Consider the following 24,834-nt stretch of genomic DNA (forward strand, 5'->3'; position numbering starts at 1 on the left):
TAGTTCAAACATTTTGTAGGACTGTACTTTTACATGTATCTAAATTATACTAAATATAACTTTTGGCATCATTTCTTATAGAACATGCAAATACATTTTTGGAAACATGAAAACAAGGAATACGCATATAAAACAAACAAACTTGTAAATCTTAATACCCCATAAATGTAAAATACAAACTCACTAAAAATTTGATTAAGGTTCAATGGTTGACAACCTCATGAATACTGCACAGAATCTGTAAATATTGATACAATGTATAAATTAAAAAAAATCAACAAAATCACACATAATGTTAAAAAAACTATAGCTTATAAAAAAAAAAAACAACAAGCATTTTATATTTTTGTCACATATTGCTGATGATCACAGATAATTAATTTATTGCAAACAAAGATAAATGCATTCTCTTCATAAACAAGCAAACACATTTTTGTAGACAATGTTTTAAAATCAATATCTTCACAACAAACATATACCAGCACTTAAAACCAATCACAGTCTTATCAAAATTCAATGCAAAATAGTTAATGTTCACCAAAAACATTGCAGATGTTGCCTACAATAACTTGAGACTACATTCTTGTCATCAGAAATTTTTTAATTTTTTTTTGAAGAAGAAGACAAATGTGACTATTTTCAGAAATAGGATGTTTATCATTTGATGTTGAGCTCAAAAATGCCATTTAAATATGATACAACTGATGTACATGTATGAACTTTTTTTTCTTTACAATAAGATATACATGTAAACAAATATCCAGCCTGATATACAACACATTAAAATGTTTAATGTGATAAATATGACTATATATATTTACTAATGTCGTTAAAAAAACTAACATTAAAGGAAGAAATGTTTCCAAGAATGGGACTTGCTACATTTGAATTTTTTATTTTTAAAAAATTCTGTTTCGTCTTATCACAGTAAACTTTGAATAAATGTGTCTACAAAACCAAGACAAAAAATTTCGGAAACAATGAAGAGGACGGATCTCATTAATAGGACGGACAAAAATAAGTACTTTTTTGAAAAGTTTGAGAAACGGCAAAAGGGGGGGGGGGGGAAGGTTGTAGGCAAAATTAATTACCCATCCAAAAAAAATGCAAATATTTGCACAGAGCAATCAAAAAAATGTGAACATTCATTCATTTCTTAAATCACTGAACACCAACATATCTTTGGCACATGGGTTACATGATGAAAAGCCAAAATGATGCAATGGTGACAACTGCTTACTGGTTAGGCAATACATTTAGTACAACCCAATCATATACATTTCATTTAATAATCAAAACTCTTGCAAAAGGTCAATAAAGAAATAATAGTTGTCTCATATGACTATGTCAGACATAAAATGACTCAATTCTGTATTGATGACTTCTAACTACTGAGAATTTTATCTTGATCACTGGCCTAGCTAATTCAAGGTTTAAAGAATGAGTCTTATGGGATAATTTTGGTGTAGATATAATACATGTACATGTATATTAGTTATTCTGCTGGTGCAGAGAATTTACTGAAGGCAAGCTTCAGTCATGATTCCAAAGTCTGACTTCTTTTGATTTACAAGTATTGCATCAATGTTATTTTGTCATGTTTGCCAAGTTTCTTTTTTTCCCAGTATCTATTTTTATAGAATGATATTTTGTGTACAATCATGTATATAAACCATAACAATAATGATAAAATTATAGGATCCTGTAGTGTATGTCTAACAGTTGTGTGACCAAAAAATGACCATTAACAAGTAGAAATTATAATACATGTACATGTATATGGGGCATTTGATACATGTAACCAACTAATTGGTTAAAAATGAGTTGCAATTAACCAGTCAGCCTGCCAGATACACCTGTCATAGTTTCTGCTGGGATATATGGAGCTAAAGTAATACATCAGGTTTGCATTCTAAACTTCATGCAATAATTTTTTTAAAAAATTGAAAATCCTTGATTTCGCTTGCTATGAATTCATCATCAGTTTAACAGTAGAATTTGTGTCACTGCTAGAACACCTTCGCGACATGACCTTGACCCCGTAAGAATTATCTCCATCTTTGATTTCTGTGGCCCTTTTGTACAGTTTGGCCGCGGTTTCAAAATCTCTCTGAAAAGAAAGAGAAAAATCGGTGAGTAATTGCACACCATCTGATTTTTTTCTATCAGTAAAACATAGTTCAGGAGAATTTTTCAGAAAAACTGAGCAATGGAAGGTAGAACTTTGTGACACATACCATTTCATATTTCATGACAGCTAGGTTCCTCAGAGTTTCTGCCACTCGGGGATGATGGGGGCCCATGCTTTCCTCATAAATCTGGAGGGCTCTCTTGTACAGGGGTTCAGCTTCTATATACTTGTTCTATAAAATACAAAACATGAAAATAATATCTAAAAATATTCCTCAACCAAGTTTTTTTCTGACTACCAATACAACTTGTATTCCTTTATCATTTTGTGTCATTTGAACACATCCACATCGATTTTCTGTATATAAGACATGATCAGGTAAACTACATAATTGACGTTCTTTTATCATTCCTTACAAAATTTGAAGAGCGTATGAAAAGTTGCCTTTTTTCAGAATTGGGATTTCAACTTTAGAAAATTTAAATAAAATTCCCTTGAATTCTTTCCATTAGATGTACAGTACAGCTCACGAGTTTCTTCCGGATTCCACCGGCCACGGTGGACTTATGTTCCACGCTTTTCCGTGGAACTTTAGAAACGTCAGCGTCTTTGAAGTTCGATCTCCGATCCACGGTGTGACACGGTGCGTACACGGTGTGACATGGTGCCTAAAAATTGCAAAAATGTTCCTCCACGGTGCGACACGGTGTGCACACGGTGTGACACGGTGTCTAGAAAGTGCGACAATGTTCGTCCACGGTGCGACACGGAGTTATTCCACGATGCGAGTCTGTGTTTCAGCACGTTGTTAAACGGTGCATTTCTTCCAATTCTACTTAAAATATTGTATACTTCTTTAATTTTTCAAACAAATCATTCAAAGCAGGTCCATCAATATATAAAATCAAAGTAATATTCCATGTTAAATGCACGTTTTTGGAAGACATGTTCTAAGAAAGTATTTTGTTTTAATTTTATCAAGATAGTATAGTACATGTATGTGTTTATACTTATATTTGCTATTTATTCTTATTCTATAATAATGACGAAAGAATTTCATCGTCTTAATACGTCGGTAGCTTATAACCTCTTAGGCCTGCACCCTGTATTAGTTACACCCGTAGGCGATTAAACACAAGATGACACACCTGTATACACACGTGCCTTGTCCTGACGTAACCCACATATTATTGTTGACCCCCCCCCCCCCCCCCATCTTCACTATTAAATGTACATCCCTCCTTGATTTTTTTTAATATTATAAATTTGCATGGCTCAGTTCTTTTAAAATTCCTGTGTCACACATTCACTGCGATTTCTATTACATGTACCTGTTACATATCTATATACAATTATATAATAACAAAAATTCTTTAATTATGTAACAAAAACAGACGTAAAATAATTCATTTTAAAATTACTTGTGGGGTTATTAACAAGAGGCCCCTGGGCCTTATAGGTCACCTGAGCATTATTCAACAACTTCCCAGTGACTGAATTTGATCCATGTTTTAAGCCAGATGCTATAGCATTTACCATCTGGTCATCATAACTATACACTTAGCAGTTCCTTAGTTTGGTTACTTTATACCCATAGGCAGGGTAGGGGAACAAAAAATGCATTTCAACTAATCAGTAATATTCAGCAATAATCAGTAGTGCCGCTACCACACATGAACCCTTGACTCTTAGGCCTAGATCCACACATTGCACTATTTTTGGAAAGGCATACTTGCTTTTCAAAAATATTTGATTAATACCAAGGAGCACATTTCAAACAATTCATTCATTTTCAGTACATAAGTACAGCCCCCCCCCCCCCACTATGGTACAACTGACCCTGGGGCCTTGAAATTTACAATTCTTGAAGATTAGGGATTGCTCATAACTATATAGGTAATTCATCTGCTTAAAACCTAGGAGCAAAGAAGAAAATATTCAAAGATTTAATGTTTTTTCACTATACATGTATAATCAATACAGCCCCGCCCTAACACCAGAATCCCTGACCCTGGGGCCATAAAATTCACAATTTTGGCAGAGGCACTCTTGTTCATCATAACTATGTACTTAGTTAGTTTATTTAATACCCAGGAGTAAAGAAGAAGATTTTCAAAGAATTCATGTATTTCCTCTATATAATCAATAGAGCCCCACCCTGACACCAGAACCCCTGACCCTGGGGCCATAAAATTCACAATTTTGGTAGAGGCACTCTTGCTCATCATAACTTTGTACTTAGTTAGTTTATATAAAACCTAGGAGCAGAGAAGAAGATTTTCAAAGAATTCATGTATTTTCACTATATAATCAATAGAGCCCCGCCCTAAAACCAGAACCCCTGACCCTAGGGCCATAAAATTCACAATTTTGGTAGAGGCACTCTTGCTCATCATAACTATGTACTTAGTTAAATTATATAAAATCTAGGAGCAGAGAAGTAGATTTTCAAAGAATTCATGTATTTTCACTACATAATCAATAGAGCCCCGCCCTAACACCAGAATCCCTGACCCTGGGGCCATAAAATTCACAATTTTGGTAGAGGCATTCTTGCTCATCATAACTATATACTTAGTTAGTTTATTTAATACCCAGGAGTAAAGAAGAAGATTTTCAAAGAATTCATGTATTTCCTCTATATAATCAATAGAGCCCCGCCCTGACACCAGAACCCCTGACCCTGGGGCCATAAAATTCACAATTTTGGTAGAGGCACTCTTGCTCATCATAACTATGTACTTAGTTAGTTTATTTAATACCCAGGAGCAGAGAAGAAGATTTTCAAAGAAATAATTCATTTTCACTATATACTTATTTAGCCCCGCCCTAGTACAAGAACCCCTGACCCCAGGGCCATGGATTTCACAATTTTGGTAAAGGACTCAATGCTGATTACAATCATGCAAACAGTTTGACTGCTTGATGTCCAGGAGTAAAGAAGAAGATTTTTGAAGATTGCATTAATTTTAGTGGTTTTGGCCCCACCCCCCAGGCCCCAGGGGGGCAGGGATCATGAAATTCACAATTTTTGTTCCCCTTCACCCATAGATGCTTTGTGCCAAATTTGGTTGAAATTGGTTCAGTGGTTGCGGAGAAGAAGCTGAAAATGTTCAAAAGTTTACGACCGATTGACGACGAACGACGTACGACGGACGACGACGGACAAAAACAGATAGCAATAGGTCACCTGAGTGACTCAGGTGACCTAAAAAGACAGTGTGAAACATAAAGCCCCCTTTTATAAATCTCTCTCTCTTTCTCTCTCGGATACCAGTGGCGGATTCAGAGGGCATACACCAACACACACACACACCACCCTTGGATTTACAAAAAAAAAAGAAACAGAAAGAAGGGTGTCCCAATTTTTTGTTGTGTTTTTGCTATAGAAATATAGATATGTTAACTGAAAGTCTAATGTTGTAATATATAAAGAAATTTGGTTGCGAAAACAAAATGAAACCCCACCCGGACCCCTTTAACAAAATAGGATTTTCGGGTTCAGAGATATATTTTCCTTTCATTTTCAAAAACTTTCAGGTAATCCATACAAATACTTTTCCGATTTGATCAACCTCCCACGTTTAAAAACCATACTTCATCCTATATCCCATCGAGTTGTTTAATTACATGTATAATTATGTAAAACGTACATTATAATTAGAACTCTTTTCCCTTCAATCCCCTGTTTGAAAAACCTTTCACCCTTACACGCTGAAAATCAAAAAAAAAAAAAAAAAAAAAAAAAAAATCACCAGTAGAATTTTTGGCAAATAAAATCTACTAACCTCAGTACAAATATTACTTCATTCAGAAATGTATATCGAATGAAAAATGAAAAAAAGAGTTTGCGGCGAAACATAGATATTTAGCGATTTTAAAAATGGTTTTACCCCCCCCCCTTACCCCTTCTAGAAAGTGATACGAATCGGCTAATTTAAACTTTATCCGAAGTCAGCAAAATTTAAGTTTTAAAAAATCTTAATACATGCTTATTTGTGTCTGAAAAGGATATAAAAAAAAAATTAACATTATAGTACATGTAACTTTATATTCATTGTTGTACTGAAACCTGGAAGATAAATTTCGTTTGATATCAGTTGAGTGTGTTACATGTATACACTTGCTGTGATCAGAACTAAAGAATATAAAAGGTGTGATAAACATACGGCGCCCCTGACCCACCGGCAGGGACCCAATATATTTTTAAAACAGGTGTGAACTCTGAACTGACCATGAGAATGTTTCAAATCAGGAGAGAAATTCTTTCCGCGTAAACAGACTTTCAAGGTCACCTAGAGTCATGCGATTTTGATTGACAGGTGAATGAGTTGATGCACAAGAATCTCGCGTGTACAGCATGTACATGATTCAGGCACGTAGTATCAGGGGGGGCCAGGGGGGGCCTGGCCCTCCCCCCCACTTTTTCTCCCGACATTACCTTTACTATAGAAAATGTTTACTGAAAGGAAGGTTGGCCCCCCCACATTTCAGCACAGTGTAGTGTTATAAAGAAAATTTACCCCAAAAAGTTTGAATTGAAAGATAGTCGGTCTTGAAAAAAGTTGGCCACTCCCCCCCCACCCCCCCCCCCCCCCCCCCCCCCCCCCCCCCCCCCCCCCCCACGAAATAGGATTTTGGACTTTGGGCAACTTTTTTTTTTTTTTTTTTTTTTTTTTTTTTTTTTTTTTTTTTTGCTTGTCAACTTTTTCAGGTAAGTAAAAAAAAAATTCTCAGGTTGGCCCCCCCACTTTCAAAAACGATGCTACGTGCCTGTGATTCATTGCATTAAATGGGTTTAATATGAACCAAAGTTGTGGAAATTAATTAGAATTATAGAATGATAAATTTTGACTTCCGTAACCTAAATAAAACAAAGAATTAAAAAAAATAATAGACTTTGTCAGAGGGAGTCTCTCTCTCTCTCGTATTGCTTTTTACACCCTTGACAAGAAAAGAAAAACTGATTAAAATAAAAAAAAAGAAATAATTACTTGCAATAACATAAAGTAGTAAACACTAGTCTATGAAAATAATGTTTGCTGTTACGAGAAATACATTAACTTTGGAAATTACTGCATTTCTGAACAGGTATGAAAGATATTGAATATTGAGTAAAATCTCTCTCTCTCTCTCTCTCTCTCTCTCTCTCTGAACATTCTAAAATGTAGAACTGAATTAAAATCAGTTTAATTATTATGAAAAGAGTAAATTATATATGATTTGTAGAGGAATATTTAGAATGCTGCTTTAGCAGTTCGTACTAATCCCAGACGAGAAAAACAAGAAAAAGAATACCGGATACTCAGGTAGAAATACATCCACATATTCGAAAGGAATTGAATTTTTATTATGTCTCAAAATGTCAGGATAAATCAATGGATACATACAACTGCCAGATTTTTTTGTGAATGTATACAACTAGTCAACTACCAAACTATGTGTAAGAATTATCGTGAATACTAGGGTTTATTTTTCTTGCATGCATTTTTTCTTTCTCGCATGTAGCAACTTACTAGTATCTTCATTGATATGTGGTCTATCTATTTATACTATAATTATTTCTACAAAATAAGGGTATATTCATAATCTGTATGTATACTGACTCGTCATTTTTTTTATTTCACTATTTTTATTTTCGAAGTAGGAATCAGATAATGTTAAATTAGCTATCTGATATATTAAATATTTGTAAATATCTTTTTATAATAATTATTTTACAGAGAAAATGATCGCTAAAATTATCTACCCGTGTCTATGTTTCGCACTGAATATGTTAAACGACAATGTACTCTCTTGTACTTGGATTTGTACATTCGGATTTATCGCTTATATCGGAAACATAATAATTAGCACAATAGATATATATAATTGTTCTTGTTTTCAAATAAATATGAAATATGAATTCAACAGAAGTAAGATTTAAATTTATTCAATATACTTGGCAATCATACCGTCAATGGCGAACCAAAGTTTACACCTCGAAGCTGTTATATTATAAACTCACATGTTTGTTAACGAGTTGTTTGTATTAAGTCAATCTTCATTTTTGATTTTTTCCTAGCTATCAAATAATCATTATTTATATATCAAAATTCTATAACTGAAATGATTTTTATAAACAAACTATTTTCTTCCGTAATTTTCTCGCACGGTGGAACACGGAGGGTCCCCCAAGGAAACGGTAATGTCCACGGTGTTACACGGTGCGTCTCTGGAATGATCGCAATATACACACACCGTGGAACACCGTGTACACGGTGTAACACGGTGTATTTTACACCGTGTATTTTCCACCGTGGGGTGGCAAAAACTCGTGAGCTGTACTGTATGCATTAAAACAAAATAGTGAACTGAGTTCAGATACTAGCAAGGAGATCGAATTAAATAGATTTCTGTAAAAAAAATTGAATAAAAAGTTAAAAACATGAGGGCTAGAATTCTCTCTGGTACAGCTGAAGTGATTAGATAAGGTACCTGTTGTGAGTATAGCACTGCTAAATTAACACAGGCTGTGGCCACAGAGGGGTGATCTGGTCCAAAGGACTTCTCCCTGATTTCAATAGCTCGCTTGTACAGGGGCTCGGCCAACTCAAATTTACCCTACAACGTCAATAGCAAAGTATAATTCCTTAGCTGAGTCGCTATCGTTCCTTAACAGATGACAGTTTTCAATCCATTAAAGTTAACAAATATAAATTTTATTTATATATGGAACTATAAAATTTTCAGTTTGAAATGTATGATACAGATCATGACACTCAATTATGTTTTAATTATTATTTACAGTTTCGTGCATTGGCATGTTAATAAATCTACTTATATTAGAGTTACATGTACCTGTTTCCTGTAGAGTAAAGCCAGGTGTTTTATAACTGAGGCTACACTATCATGGTTTACACTGAAATGCTGAAAGTAAATTTTTTTCTGTTAAAATCTTGTCAAAAAATTGATTTTAAAAAAAGTTTTAATTGAACAATTCTGTATATTGATTACTGATAAATTCTTCAGTACACAGAAGAGGTCAACGTTCTTAGTTCCTAATCTTGATCAGTTCCATTGTAACATTTAAGAAAATTTAGCATGGAGAAAGAAAAAATTGCATTATTATAATGTATGGTTTATAAATGTTCCTCCATGTGCATAGATACACAGTTTCCAATATCAAAGTCCCAGACAGCCTTACCTTCAGTCTGATCTGCAGGGCTCTCTCATACAGAGGTTCTGCCTTGTCGTACTGTTTTCTGTCATTGTACAGAGCAGCTAAGTTGTTCAGTGACTGGGCCACATCAGGGTGATCTGATCCTAGAGTAGCCTCCCTCATCTCTAGGGACCTCTTCAACAGAGACTCAGAGGCCCTAAAAATTAAAATACAAGAATTTTCTTACATAAGTTCAATTTAAACAATATCAAAGAAATTTTGTATATCTGGATTTGATTGAATTTGACTGAAGATCATATATATTACTTACTCAAAATCATTTTGTAAATAATGTAACACTCCAAGCTCATTAAGGGTTCTTGCCAGGTCTAAGGAGTCTGGACCAATTGCTAACTCCTCAAGCTGAAGAGCTCTCCTCTGTACAACTGATTTCATCTGTCCCTGTAATTGAAACCAGCAAAAATATAAAGGAAGAAAAAAACATAGGTAATCAGAGATTACAGAGCTCACCTCAACGAATGTTGTCTTTAAGTAAGGCAAAGTCACACAATTAACCAACAAAAAGTGTACATCCAAAAATGCAAAATTTATGCAATTTTGATTTGATACTTTGGAATAGACCTATATAAAAACTTCAAACTAGTTCTTCATCATGTAAACGTAATTAACGAGTTTTCATCCCTTGATGCATTATTTGTGCAAGTTTGGTTTATATAAGCTTTATAGTTTCTTGGTAATAGACCTGCACCCATAACTTTTACGAGGTCCATTATCTGGAAAATGTATGTCGAATTCAGCATCTGAAGCAAGTCCATTAGTGTGCATCCTAAGATGTATCATCCATGCAAGTTTGCTCAACATAGAGCTCAAAGTTACTTGGAAATGAAACCTGTATAAAAAAAACTCATCTTTTCATTAATCCAGAAAATGTAGGTCAGATTCAGCATCTGAAGCAAGTCTGGTAGAATGCACCCTTGTACCATCCATGCAAGTTTGGTCATTATAGGGCTCATTGTAACTTGGAAATGAAACCTGCACCAAAAACTTTAACCTGTTCACTCAACCGGAAAATGTAAGTAAGATTCAGCATCTGAAGCAAGTCTGGTAGTATGCATCCTAAGATGTACCATCCTTGCAAGTTTGGTCATTATAGGGCTCATAGTATCTTTGAAATGAAACCTGCATCCAAAACTTTAACCTGTTCACTCAACCAGAAAATGTAGGTCAGATTCAGCATCCGAAGCAAGTCTGGTAGTATGCATCCTTAGATGTATCATCCATGCAAGTTTGGTCATTATAGGGCTAATTGTAACTTGGAAATGAAACCTGCACCAAAAACATAAACCTGTTCACTCATGCGGAAAATGTAGGTCAGATTCAGCATCCGAAGCAAGCCTGGTAGTGTGCATCCTAAGATGTACCATCCATACAAGTTTGGTAAACATAGGGCTTATAGTTACTTGGAAATGAGACCTACACCAAAAACTGCACCAAAAATGTTAACCTGCTCCAAAAACATTAACCTGGTTATTCTTCTGCTGAAATTGCAGCATCTGAAACTTTGACTGGTACAATGAAACACACTAGAAACATCTTCCATGCATGTCTAATCAATATAGGACATAGAAGTACTTAAAAAGAAAACTGCTCCAAAAAACTTATCCTTAACCTGGGACGCCGACGAGGATGCCGACACCGAGGGTATTACATAAGCTCCCCCAACTTCGTTGAGGTGAGCTAAAAATTGACATAAAATGTAAAACAGAGAAAAGACAAATCAAATAATGTTAATGAATCTTCAATGGAGTAAAAAGAAAACATACAGAATTAGATCTTGGTGTCTTCACTTTCTTTCTAATGGATACAGCTCTCTTCTTGAGAGGTTCTGCCAGGTCATGCCTGATAAGAAAAGATCAAGGCATCATTATATCTGAAGTGAGTTTTCTTGACATGAAGTAATGTGTCCTGAGTTGTTGTGCATTGTCACTATTTCCATTCACTTACTTGTCCTGCTTTTGATAAAGGACGGCGAGGGCATCCAGTTCCTTGGCCACCAGGTAGTGGTCAGAGCCGTACCTATCCACATATATATCCAGGGCCTGTTTATAGAAGGTCTCCGCTGTGGAGAATTTCCCCCACTGGGCGTGGAGCCCAGCCAGTTGGTGGTGGGATCTGGCTACAATCGGATGATCCGGATCCAGGGCAATCTCGCGGATTTCTAATGCTTTCTGTAAGGCTGGAACAGCCTGGATGATAAAATATGAATTACCGTACAACAGTGAAGTTGTTTGGAAGAGTAAGAGTCAATTACAACATTTACACTTATAAAATACATGTGCATACACAATGTATACCATTCTCAGTTTTCTGATGGTAATAGGAAGCAAATAATAAACTTCAAATACATGTAGCATCAGTTTGGTGGTAATATAGCAATTCTGGCTTTATGTGCATTAACATGAACACAGAAAATTAGTCAGAAATGCTTTTTATAAAATAACTTTTAACATTTTTGATACAGTGAATAAAAGTATATTCTAGTCCTCACCTGGTTCAGAAGTCCCAAGTCTTTGAGGAATTGTCCCAGAGACTCAAACATGTCAGCAATCCGGGGTAGAGTGATCAGTCCTCCATGTTGCCCCACAACTAGAATTTTATATAAATCAAATTAAATTTCATTCATAAAATTAATTAAGCTCAGCAATTCATTTGAAACCAGAAGTCTCTGTCGAGACTGAAGCTCTACTGGTTTGAACTTATAGCAAAGGAAAAGAAAAGTACTTAAGCAGCTGGGATTTGAAATTTTACAACAGCAATAAATAGAATAATGATTGTTGATAAAGTCTCTTTATGTTCTTAGTGTAGTCTACTTGTGTGCCAAGTTATATTGAAATCAGACCAAAACTGTAGGAGAAGTAGCATTTTGAAACAATTTTACAGTCATTTCTATTTTTAGTAACCATAGCAACACCGTTCATCAAAATTAAAATTAAAATTCGATACACAGAATTATGTATCTTAGTGTATTCTACTTATGTGCCAAGTTATACTGAAATCAGACCAAAACTGTAGGAGGAGTAGCATTTTGAAACAATTTTACAGATATTTCTATTTTTAGTAACCACGGCAACACCGTTCATCCAAATCAAAAACCAATATACAGAATTATGTATCTTAGTGTATTCTACTTGTGTGCCAAGTTATTTTGAAATCAACCAAAACTGTAGGAGGAGTAGCATTTTGAAAGAATTTCACAGAAATTTCTATTTTTAGTAACCACGGCAACACCGTTCATCGAAATCAAAAACCATACACAGAATCTTTCTGCTCTATTCCTTACTTTGTGCTATACACAGTTTCTGTATTCTAATTTGAAATCAGACCAAAACTGTAGGAGGAGTAGCATTTTGAAACAATTTTACAGATATTTCTATTTTTAGTAACCACGGCAACACCGTTCATCGAAATCAAAAACCGAATTACAGATTTATGTATCTTAGTGTAGTCTACTTGTGTGCCAAGTTATACTGAAATCAGACCAAAACTGTAGGAGGAGTAGCATTTTGAAAGAATTTCACAGAAATTTCTATTTTTAGTAACCACGGCATCATCGTTCACCGAAATCAAAAACCGATATACAGAATTATGTATCTTAGTGTAGTCTACTTGTGTGCCAAGTTATACTGAAATCAGACCAAAACTGTAGGAGGAGTAGCACTTTGAAAGAATTTCACAGAAATTTCTATTTTTAGTAACCACGGCAACACTGTTCATCGAAATCAAAAACCGATACACAGAATTATGTATCTTAGTGTAGTCTACTTGTGTGCCAAGTTATATTGAAATTAGACCAAAACTGTAGGAGGAGTAGCATTTTGAAAAATTGTTTACAGACAGACGGACAGAAAGACGGACAGACGGACGGACGCCGGACGCATTACTATCGCATAAGCTCTTCTGGTCTCTGACCAGTAGAGCTAAAAATCACTTCTTCACAAAATCAATGTGCCATTTTTCAAGCTAGAAGTGATGTTTGCATGAATATGAAGAAATATAATACATTCTCAAATTCTAAGCTTTCAACAATATCATTAATTTAAGTCAAAAAGCCATCTAATTATAATTAGGGGATACATATCATTTCTTCACCTTCTTCCATTTTCCTGGTAGCTGTGAAGTAAGCCTGAGCCATACTGTTTTTGTCTGTTGTGATAGACTGCCAGTAACTGATCAACTCAGCACACCGTCCCCTGTTCAAAATAATGATATTCTCTCAGGGAATTTCGCTCATTTTTCACTAGGTTTAATAAAGACACTAATTACTTAAAGCAAAAAAAGTCATTTGTAGAATACTTGTGTCGATAAAATAGCTCTCAAACATGATACAAGTACTGTAGAAGTACTTTTTTCCATGTGGTATTAATTTACGAATTTACAAATTTTTCGCGGAAATTTGTACAAGCTTTCTTAATATAAATGTAAGGCATATAGTGACAGTCTAGGAAATCAGCGTAATTTTCTACATGCAGATTAAACAGAAATTGAGATTCCATAGAATTATGACCCCCTGGAAAAAACTATGTCTACAGTATATTGATGAACCAAGACTTCTGGTATCTGTGGATGTGTAAAACTTTTCCATCTGTTTAAATAGACAAGCATACCTTGCATACAGCCTTTGGAATATACACAAGTTCAGTATACACTTTTCCAGATTTTCTTTGTCTCCTTCAATCTTAAGCAGCCATGGTAACTCATCTGCCACTCGACAAGTCACCTGCCCAGGACTGGAAGAAAAGAATATGGATTTCAGTTTTAAAACCCCCAAAATACTCTTTGTTTTGAGATTGAATTTATTAAAAAAAAATTATGTGCGTGGAATAATAAATGAAAAATCCATGCCATTATTAAATTTTTTCCTCTTCTTATTTAATAAAGTTTGGTTAACAGTGGATAATGTTTTAAACAAATGTGTTACTGAAAGCAGATATAGTTCTCACCTTAAGAACTGTGAGAAATATTTAATAAGATCTTTTCTAAGCTGACTGACTAGCCGCGCCTCATCCTTCCCAAAACAGTAGTCCTGTACAGCACACCTAACCTGTAGCCAAAAAGAGAGTCTTGTCAATCTGGTTAATTCAACTTAATCTACTGGTGTCAATTAATATATCAAAGTAATTAATTAAAAAAGATAATTCTCAGATAATTCTAAAGCTACATTTTGAATGTATATGCATAAACTTTTGCTTTTTTTTAAAATGATAATTTATAACAGATTCATTCAAGATAGCAAGTATTTCATTAATTTTCAAATGGCTGACCTGTTCATGAGCAAAAGTTAGTAGTCCCCCTTGATACTTCAGCACCAAGTGATCAGTAAGGACTTCAGTGAATACAGTCAGAAAGTTCCAGGTCAAGTTTGGTATCAAGGCCAGTAACTCTGTCTCAGCGAGTCCCCCACGACTTACATAGAGGTATCTTAATATCTACCAAAGAAAACAAGAAAGGTTATTATTTAGCATAACTCACAATATCAAATGTACCACCCCAAAAAGACTAAGATTTATAAGATTGAAGTGACAACACCCTGAGTATCAGATAATGTTTGTATCTTAGATAACATATAATTTTTATGGACTGAAGTTGATTTGATTTGAAATGAGAGCATTGTGGGGTTTTTTTATGTTAAAGCACAACTCCTCCCAAACGGACAAGACTTGCTAGTCACTACATGCAGGAAGAATTTATCCTGTATCTTCAATGCTTCAAAGGCATAACAAACATAAAAATAAGACAAGAGGCCAAGGGGCCACAGCGCTCACCTGAGCACATCGGCTAGAAAAAGCACATATCAGATCAGAACTGAAAGTTTACTGAGGTGGGGGGGGGGGGGGGGGGGGGGCTTAAATTCCCCCTCCCCCCAGGGGTTCATGATTTGAACAAACTAGAATCTACAATACCTGAGAATGAATCCATATAAATATCACTAATCATGGCTTTGAAGTACTTGAAAAGAAGATTTTAAAAGGTATCCCTATAATATCCCTATGTAAAAATTGGGTTGGCCATTTTGGCCCCACCCTAGTCCCGGGGGTCATGATTTGAACAAACTTGAATCTACACTACCTGAGGATGATTCTACATGAGTTTCATCTTTCCTGGTCCAGTGGTTCTGGAGGAGAAGATTTTTAAAGATTTTTCCTATATATATTCCTATGTAAAACTTGGGTCGGCCATTTTGGCCCCACCCTAGCCCCGGGGGTCATGATTTGAACAAATTTGAATCTACATTACCTGAGAATAATTCCACATGAGTTTCATCTTTCCTGGCCCAGTGGTTCTTGAGAAGAAGATTTTTAAAGATTTTTCCTACATATTCCTATGTAAAACTTGGGTTGGCCATTTTGGCCCCATCCTAGCCCCGGAGGTCATGATTTGAACAAACTAGAATCTTCACTACCTGAGGATGATTCCACATGAGTTTCATCTTTCCTGGTCCAGTGGTCCTTGAGAAGAAAAATTTTTCCTATATATTCCTATGTAAAACTTGGGTCGGCCATTTTGGCCCCATCCTAGCCCCGGGGGTCATGATTTGAACAAACTTGAATCTTTACTACCTGAGGATGATTCCACATGAGTTTTATCTTTCCTAGTCCAGTGGTTCTTGAGAAGAAGATTTTTAAAGATTTTTCCTATATATATTCCTATGTAAAACTTTGATCGGACAATTTGGCCCCACCCTAGCCCCGGGGGTCATGATTTGAACAAACTTGAATCTACACTACCTGTGGATGATTCCACATGAGTTTCATCTTTCCTAGTCCAGTGGTTTTTGAGAAGAAGATTTTTAAAGATTTTTCCTATATATTCTTATGTAAAACTTGGGTCGGCCATTTTGGCCCCATCCTAGCCCCGGGGTCATGATTTGAACAAACTTGAATCTTCACTACCTGAGGATGATTCCACATGAGTTTCATCTTTCATGGCCCAGTGGTTCATGAGAAGAAGATTTTTTTTAAAATGCCATTAATTTTTCTCTAATTCATAATTATCTCCCCTTGGAAAAGGGCGTGGCCCTTCATTTGAACAAACTTGAATCCCCTTTACCCAAGGATACTTTGTAGCAAGTTTAGTTGAAATTGGCCCAGTGGTTCTTGAGAAGAAGATGAAAATGTGAAAAGTTAACAACGACGACAATGCCAGCGAGGACAGATGACGGACAAATTTTGATCAGAAAAGCTCACTTGAGCCCTCGGCTCAGGTGAGCTAAAAACTGTACTTACAGATTTCAGGAAGCCCCTTGTTTCCTGAGATTCCAGACTTATCCGGAGTAGATCCAGGATTTTGCCATACAAGCTGACACAATCCTGACAGGTCAGCAGAACATCCAGCTGGGATCCCACCTGGCCATCATGTTTCAGGTACCTGATTAAAAAAAAAATTCCATGTCACTTTCCTCAACAAGAATTACAGGTTATCTCACTATATACCGGTATAAGCATTTTTATTCTAAAAGATTCAAGACTGATAAATAATTTCTCTCACAAGTTTCTCTCGATTTTTCATGAATTTGCAAACCTGTATTATTTACAGTTTAAATAAATCAAAACAAGAATTATTCATAATACCTTCCCAAAGCTATCACTTAAATTTTATACTCCCTTACCCTGCAATATGTCTGGCTAGAACCATGACATAGAGAGGACTACAGGTAGCTGGGGTTCTACAGTGGGTCAGAATCAAGCTGTCTTCTGATCCAATCTGGGCGTCCATCGTGGCTAGCTCAGCATGGATCAGCTCCTTTACATTCTTGTTGCTGAGTGGTTCAACATGCAGTGTAGGCCATGCCCTGAGGAAGACAGAATACAGTTTTAACTTGCATGTACAGTCAAACCTTACTGTGGAATCATTATTGTTCGTGGGGGACCAATGTTCGTCGCTTTCATGGGAAACCCTGACCCACGAATTTACATCCCCACGAACGTATATACAAACGTTTGTTTTATTATTCATTATAAGTTAAATTATGAAATATAACTTGTTATCAACGAAATTACGTCTCCACAAACCAGAAAATTTTTGGCTACCCACGAACATTGACCCCATGAATAAAAATGATTCCACAGTATTATCTAATACCTAAAGGACTGAGAAAAAAATTGAGATATCTTAGGGTTCAGGATATTGAGGTTGACAAACAATAAGAACATAATGGGTAGGACTTTAAAATCAATTTGACATATCCATTGTATTCAAGATATATGAGATTGAGATACCAATAAGTTTTACAATATTTGTAACCTGATTAAAGTTAAGTGGCTTGAGTTCAAGTGACCTTGACCTACCTCCAGGCTTGAGGACACGTTTCTTCATCTGCAGTCACAATAACCCTGACATCAACTGGGAGTGGATCCAATAGCCATTTTAGGTGGATCTCTGCTTGCTTAAAAACAAACAGAACAAATTTCATAAAGTATATTGTGTTGAGGGTCATGCTTTGTAAATAAGGACATGTATATATAATAATATTCATATTTACTTGTAAAAGTTGTAGGAAAAATAGTATATTATTTAGGTTATTTTTTAGAAAAGTCTTACTGAGCTTGTATTTTTAATTTTTATTTCAGAAAAAAATCTCTAAAATTAGATATACATGGGGAAAAACAAATTAGTAAGACATACCTGAAATTTGTTGATTGAATCCAGAACCAGTATGACCCCTCCTGGGGTTTTCTCTGAGACTTTCTCCAGCCATCGTGGGAATTCCTCCACCAATCTGATTGGATCAGCGGTCAGGGCTGGTGGGGAGTTCACCTTCTGCATCAGCTGTCACGAAATTTAATCATATAAACAATTCTTTCTGATACTAATTAAATAGAATTTTTCTAGATTCTTGATTTTTTGTGTACATTACTAGATTAAAGTCTGATATCCATGTCTGCATGTACCATTTAACATTTGCATTATGAAAATAACCAGGGTCCACCTGAATCAAATATGTCCTTGTCTCTTTTTTTAATTTTAGTTTTTTAGATATACACATCTATAGTATCAGTATTTTACCTGGGAAGTTAACCTTCTGATCATGAAGATGGGGTCTGCACTAACTGAAGATTCAGACCCGACAAAATGGTACAATACCTGACCAGATGGGGTCTTCTCCTGTTGTAGATTCATCCTGAAATACAACATAAAATTTTAGCTCTAAAATTACATAAAAAAATCTTTTGCCTTTGAAAAGACTCTTTCTTTAAAGGTAAGGAATCTTTACCATTGAGCTAACAGCAGTGATCTGCCAGATCCTGGGGCTCCAATAATTAACAAGGGAGGAAGAAGTCCAGCTGAAGAAATGTGAGCATTCAGCCTCTCATAATGCTGTAATGAAAATACACCTCATTAAATGTGCAAACATGCAAAGTGAAACTTGTCTATCCCTAGTTTTGTGTAATCTGAAATACTGTCTACTTTGAAAAGTCTCTTGTAGTAAACTCAAATGTTCTAAATCCTGTCTAGTCTATAATGTTGTCTTATCCAGCCAATTTCTTTGGCACTATTGATGTAGATTAGAAAAGTTTTACTGTATACTGTAAACCAACTTTTATTCACGACTACTTTATTTCACGATTTAACAGGGATAGACTAGTTCGCGACGATTTATTTTCGCGATCAAGCCTTTTTGGGTCTGTTGTTACTACACACATACACTTTAAGGACCGCTTCGCGGCGAGAAATATTCGCGATGGCGAAGCTCTCGCGAACTTCGCGAAAATTTCTCGCACGCGAATAAAAGTTGGTTTACAGTAAGTACTACAACCTACATAAATGTTTATGCATGTATTCAGGTTAGCACTTCTATGCCATAGGCAGTTATCTTTATTTCAACAAACCTTCTCAAATCCCAGTTCACAGCTGGACTTGATTGAGAAGTTAAATGCCTCCATTTGTTCGTAATCCCCGTGTATATCCCAGGCCTGTCCCCCACATATCTTGTCAGGCCCCTCCATTTCCCCAGCTACATTCTCTTCATCCTCAATGCTCTCCTGTCCAGTGTTCATACCAACTTCCTACAATGAATTTTTTTCGTTAAGTTTTCTTTTGGCAATGACAATTTTTTAAACTGCAATAGGCAAGTAATGAGCATCCAAATTACTAACATACTGTATATTTCTTCATTTTACAAGACATGACGTTTCATGAAAAAAATTACGATCAAAATTACCCCCGCTTTGGTTATCATTGAGATCTTTTGATATGAATGAATGAATAGCATTAATTTTGTTCGATACAATCAATGAAAAGCAAATGCAATAACCCCCACCCTCCCCAAAAGCACAGTCTGTGATGTATGTATGCAATCACATCAGTAAGATAAAGATTTAGGAATGCAATATAATCTAAACAACTTACTGTTTTAATCATCTTTTCTATCTCCATTACAGCTTGCTCTACTCCACGGGAAGGTGCCGTGTAGCCATCAATTATTTTGGCATTCCCTTTCTGTCTTACTTTGTTTTTGAGTTCACTTGCTTCTGTGTGACTAGCTCTGTTACTAAATAAAAAAAATCATCATGAATATTAACTAGGTACTTTGGTATATCAAATAATGGTTGTTGATAACCGAATGCTTTCATGTAAAGGCCAGTGATAGGCTCAGTGCTCATACATTTGCAATTCCACATATTAAAATATTGTAGAGAATATGCTTCCCTTGAAAATGACTTCCAATTTTTTTTTACAATTGTATGTATTAAAACGTATGTAATCATTTAAAAGAAAATTACTGACTTGATCACCATTCACCTAGCATTATCTAACCCAATCTTACCCTTTTCCATCTCTGAAGGAGAACACAGCAGACAGATTGCTACCATTCTCTAAGTAACCACACTTGTACTCCCAGCTAGTGAACCTGATAAATCCAAAATACATATATTAAACATTTTACAACACAATAATCCTCATTCTTTCATAAAATTGTTAGTCGCTGATTTTATGTGTACTTGCCATTAGATGCATTTCATTAAATTTTAAAATAGTAAATTCCTGGTTAGTAATCACAAACCTGTCTGCAGCATCTCCAAGGAAACCCACAAATATGGATGATTTTTCTATCTGCCTCTTTCTTGTTAACTGCTGTCTTTCAATTACCTTAAAAATATGAATAATAACTCATTATTAAATTTAATAAATTATTGTGCTAATTTAAAAACACCTTTATTCTTACTAGGAAGCAAGTTTATCCAGCACATATTGATATCAGAATGTGTTAATCAACTTATCTAGATAAGAAATTATCTTCTTTTTCTGTTCAATTTTCATTAAAAAATAACATACTGAAACAAGAATAGGAAAGTGTTTTCTGCACAGTGTTTCTCTGAACAGATTCATTTACAAAATGGCAGAAACACACACAAAAACTCTGTAAAAATTACATATAAATCTTCCATTTCATACAAAATATTTTATACACCTATATGTACCTGTGGAGTAAGGTTAACATTGTCATCTATTGTCAGGTGGATCATGATTAGCTCCCTTCCCTCCCCATTACAGAGAGCTGCCAGGCGTGGGAAATATTCCTTCTGAAATATCTCCACTTCGACGTGAGTATCGCGGGGGGCGGACACATAGATCCTGATGATGGGGCTGAGGGCATGCTCGGGGAGACTGGGGATTATCTTAGTCAGGCTGGATATTACAGAGCTCCAATCCTCTGTAAGGTCACATAAAATCATATTATCACAAACATGTTAAAGTTATATAGTCATAGTCATGTAATGGGGACACTTAATGCACAATCATGTATGAAGTTCATATCAAAGTTGCAAAAAAGAATCACAATCATTGTTTTGTTTGTTTTTTCCTTTTGTGTCTCTATCTGAGAATTTCCTCTCAAACTATTTTTTCGTACCTCTATTGAAAATGTGTTACAGAACAATAAGTTTTTCATAAATAAATTAGATATGGCTTATCCACAAATAAAACAATTTACTAAAACATAACCCGCCCTTTTCCAAAAGTAAATTGCTCCTACCCTTATTAATATTGTTGAATGGACCCTCCGTCTCCATCATGCCGTGTGCAAATTCTGGTCCCCTCAATGTTGTCTGGTGCCCCTGGCTCATATTACTTAGTGAGGGCTCACTCTCTAGGGCTGTCCACCAGTCACCTGGGTTTGGACTTCCTGTACATATATATATTTACATGATATATAAAATTATATTAAAATTTGAACACAACATTTCTCAGTAATAAAACTTGAGACTCTTACTTACAAACAAATTCTTTCCAAAATAAGTTGGAAATAATTCAAGAAATTGAAATTTTGAAAATTCTTAGTTAATACATGTATGCCATCACCATGCCTACCTAAAGATGCATCAAAATCTGGTCTGTTTGAAGTTTCTGAATCCTCTAGACTATAACCAGAGGCCATTTTGAACACTTTATTTTCTAGGGCTCTTTTATCCCTCAACAATGTCTGTAACTGTAACTCCATGTTTTCCCTAAAAATCTGAAATTATAACAATGTAAAGATTTTAAATATTGCTAAAATTTTATTAAAGGAAATATAAGTATCTAGAATGTTCACAATACCAGTAATGAAAGAATTTTACACTGCATAGAAATATTATATAGTATACATTGTACCACATATCGTTTAATTCAATTCAGCTTTTGGGGAAAAATTTATAATAATTGTTGTGTCAAATAAAAGGACAAAGAAAATTTGGTATAAAATTTTGTCTCACAGTATGCTTCTGCTAAAAGCAGATTAAAGTCAATCAAATTTATACTTGCATAAAAAGTACATGATTACTATGTACTTTGTGCTAGCAATCACATCTTATATCGCTTACTTTAAAATTTCTCTGGACTTTGTCTCTGTCACTTTGAAATGCTGCTGCCCGGGCCTGGGCTGCCTGCTCCGCTTCCGCTGCCTTGTCACGCTCTGCCCGGAGATTGGTACAGGTTTTCTGGAGGACTAAGAGCTCCGCTTTCTGTCGTTTGTTTTCTATTTGTAATCTTGTCTCTTTCTTCTTCATGTCTGCTATGTCATTTTCTTTGTTTAGTCTGAAAAAATTATTTTTTTAAATGGCTTAGATTTTTTTTTTTATCATAAGCTAGTTCATATTTTTTTCAAAGGTGACATTACAATGTAGTCATTCAGTCAATAATCTTTCTTTCATTAATAAAATAGTGTAATTGCTTAAATTCCTTAACATAAAGATACTGATTGCATTGGCATTGGATAGAACTTATTTCAGTACTATTTTTTTTTTTTGCCAAAGGTTTTTACAAATGAATGCCTGAATCTGTAGCTCTCTCCAAGTGCAGTCTGGTATGTCTGATCAATTTTTTTTTAACTAGAGAACTACAGTTGTGCAGCTAGGTTACATATTATACAGGCAGCATATTGTACAAGGGAAAAAAACTTGTAAAATGTGTAATGTAATGTGTACTATGATTAATTTATAATCTCATTCAATAAGAATGAACATACCTGTACATCTCAAATTCCTTTTTGATTTTCTCCGCCTCCGGATTTTCCAGATCCACCGACAAAGCTGACTGCAAACTCCCCCCGATTCTTTTATTTCTGCTGGAGCCATGACTAAATATTCCTAGTTTTCCTCTGGGTTTTATTTCCACTGGGATTCTTTTGATGACCCCATGACTGCTTCCATTCAGGTCGTTACCAAAAATATCGTCGTCTTCTGGATTATTCAAAAACGACCCACCGGTACCCATTTCACAAAACCGTTGAAGTCAAATTTACATTTTATAACCCTATAATGGTTATGAAATAAATATCTTGAGAGAAATTTTCTTATTTCTTTCTTGACGTATCATCGTATGTCAACAAAAACAGAATAGAGTTTGGAAAATTGGAATGTCGAACCCGATCTCTGTCGATCACACGCATTCTCTCCCCATGTATTATCACTCGTTTTGTTTCTATACCTTAATGTCTTTATGTAGGGAGTAGATAGAATGTTCTATCGTTAAAATGATATTGTCCTACGGACCCGGTTTAACGATAGAATTCGTTCCGTGTATTCGTAATGTAGCAGAAAGAAACACAACGCATAGTGCATTTTATGAACAATCTAGAGATGAATGTAAACATGGAGGTAATTTGAATCGAGAGAAAAACGTTGAGAAAATGAATTGGATTTTCGTATTTATATGGATTATTTTTTTGGGATAAAAGGCATAAGCAATCTCAAAAAGGTTTGTTATGATTAATTTGCAAGTTATTTTCAGTGCAAATCCGTTTGTATCCTTCAAAATCGTTTCGGTGCGATTCTGCAATTTTTTGCTACATTACGAGTATATGGGTGGTATTCTAACTGTGGTGAGGGCTTGTACCGAGACACAGTTAGATTATTCTAACTATGTAGGGAGCAGTTCATGCAACAACTTTTTATAAAATCATGAATTACTAAATATCTGATAAGAAATAAAAACAATTTGAATCATAATAACAAAAATTAAGACGACATTTAAAGCGATTTTAAAAACCTTTATCAACGACAAGACATTTTATGTTCGTTATCATTCAATAAAGACATTTCATCGAGGCAATGAAAAAAATACCCCCATGTGCATGTTCTAACACAACTACATCGCTGCACGATGGTAAAAGTGCTGGGGGGAGGGGGATAATTGAAAGAGAGAAAAAAAATTGAAACCTACAAAAAATTCCGACAAGCAAAAAAAGGAAAATTTTTAAAAAGGAAAATCCTATTTCGGGGGGGGGGGGGGGGGGAGGTAGGATCGAACTTTACTTCTTTCAGTACTGAACAATTAAAATTTTTCTCCAAACACTACCACTTACCTTTTTTTTACCGACACTGCAACGTGCCTGTTGAAAATGATGAAGGGGGGAGGGCTAAACCTACACCCCAGTGTTAAATAAATGCCTATACTACCGGGGTATGTCTATCTTTGCTTTAAACACAAAAGGGGGTTTTGTTATAGCCCTCCTAGCCTCCCGGTTCCGACGCTATGGTGCGATAGTAAACTGCTTGCCTCTATCCGTTTTCCGATACATCATCACTACTAGCTATCTGCATGGTTTCTGTTATTGTTCGTCGGATTTAAACGTCATTTTCAGCCCCTCTGGAACGACCGAGCCAACGCAACTTTTTTTGTAAGATCGCATATACATGTATTGTGCATCTCTGGTCAAATGCACTATTACAGCCTCTGTTTTTCTTAGCGTTGGTCAGTTGCATGCTTTTCCACTTAGCCAATATTTTCTCATTCCCGACCCACAGTGATAGTCCTCGTTTTAGCAGACTATGGTGGATGCAGCCAAGTGCGAGATATCCATACTAGGTGCGACTGGGCGCACTTGAAGTGCACAAGGTTTTCCGGCTTTTAGAGACACGCCCTGTTACCAATCAATCCGCCACTGCTTTTTGGATAGCTGAACAGTAAAAGATAAACTTGAGGAGTGGGCTTATATTGGCTATGCCTGAAGCCCAATACATGTACATTCATGTTAAGCATGTTAAGTACATAATAAAATATG

The 24,834-nt window shown here is 35.4% G+C and overlaps 1 protein-coding gene across 1 annotated transcript; it reads right to left on the reverse strand.

Moving 5' to 3' along the window:
• Positions 1-1,940: 1,940 nt before the first annotated feature.
• LOC134256183 (nephrocystin-3-like) lies at positions 1,941-23,128 on the reverse strand. Its single transcript, XM_062738834.1, has 28 exons — positions 22,798-23,128; positions 22,154-22,367; positions 21,663-21,807; positions 21,328-21,477; positions 20,774-21,006; positions 20,356-20,441; positions 20,119-20,202; positions 19,701-19,842; positions 19,181-19,357; positions 18,565-18,668; positions 18,357-18,471; positions 17,976-18,119; positions 17,639-17,736; positions 16,960-17,142; positions 16,577-16,718; positions 14,615-14,779; positions 14,294-14,394; positions 13,958-14,080; positions 13,443-13,543; positions 11,842-11,939; positions 11,298-11,539; positions 11,117-11,192; positions 9,604-9,734; positions 9,318-9,489; positions 8,972-9,040; positions 8,609-8,734; positions 2,238-2,363; positions 1,941-2,110 (listed from the first exon to the last, which is right to left on the reverse strand). The coding sequence occupies exons 1-28, from the start codon at positions 23,043-23,045 to the stop codon at positions 1,967-1,969; spliced, it is 3,939 nt and encodes a 1,312-aa protein (XP_062594818.1). The 5' UTR covers positions 23,046-23,128; the 3' UTR covers positions 1,941-1,966.
• Positions 23,129-24,834: the final 1,706 nt, after the last annotated feature.

This window comes from Saccostrea cucullata, unplaced genomic scaffold, assembly GCF_032062105.1.
Source record: "Saccostrea cucullata isolate Sc308-1 unplaced genomic scaffold, CSIRO_AGI_Scuc_v1 ctg204, whole genome shotgun sequence".
Taxonomy (NCBI): Eukaryota; Metazoa; Mollusca; class Bivalvia; order Ostreida; family Ostreidae; genus Saccostrea; species Saccostrea cuccullata.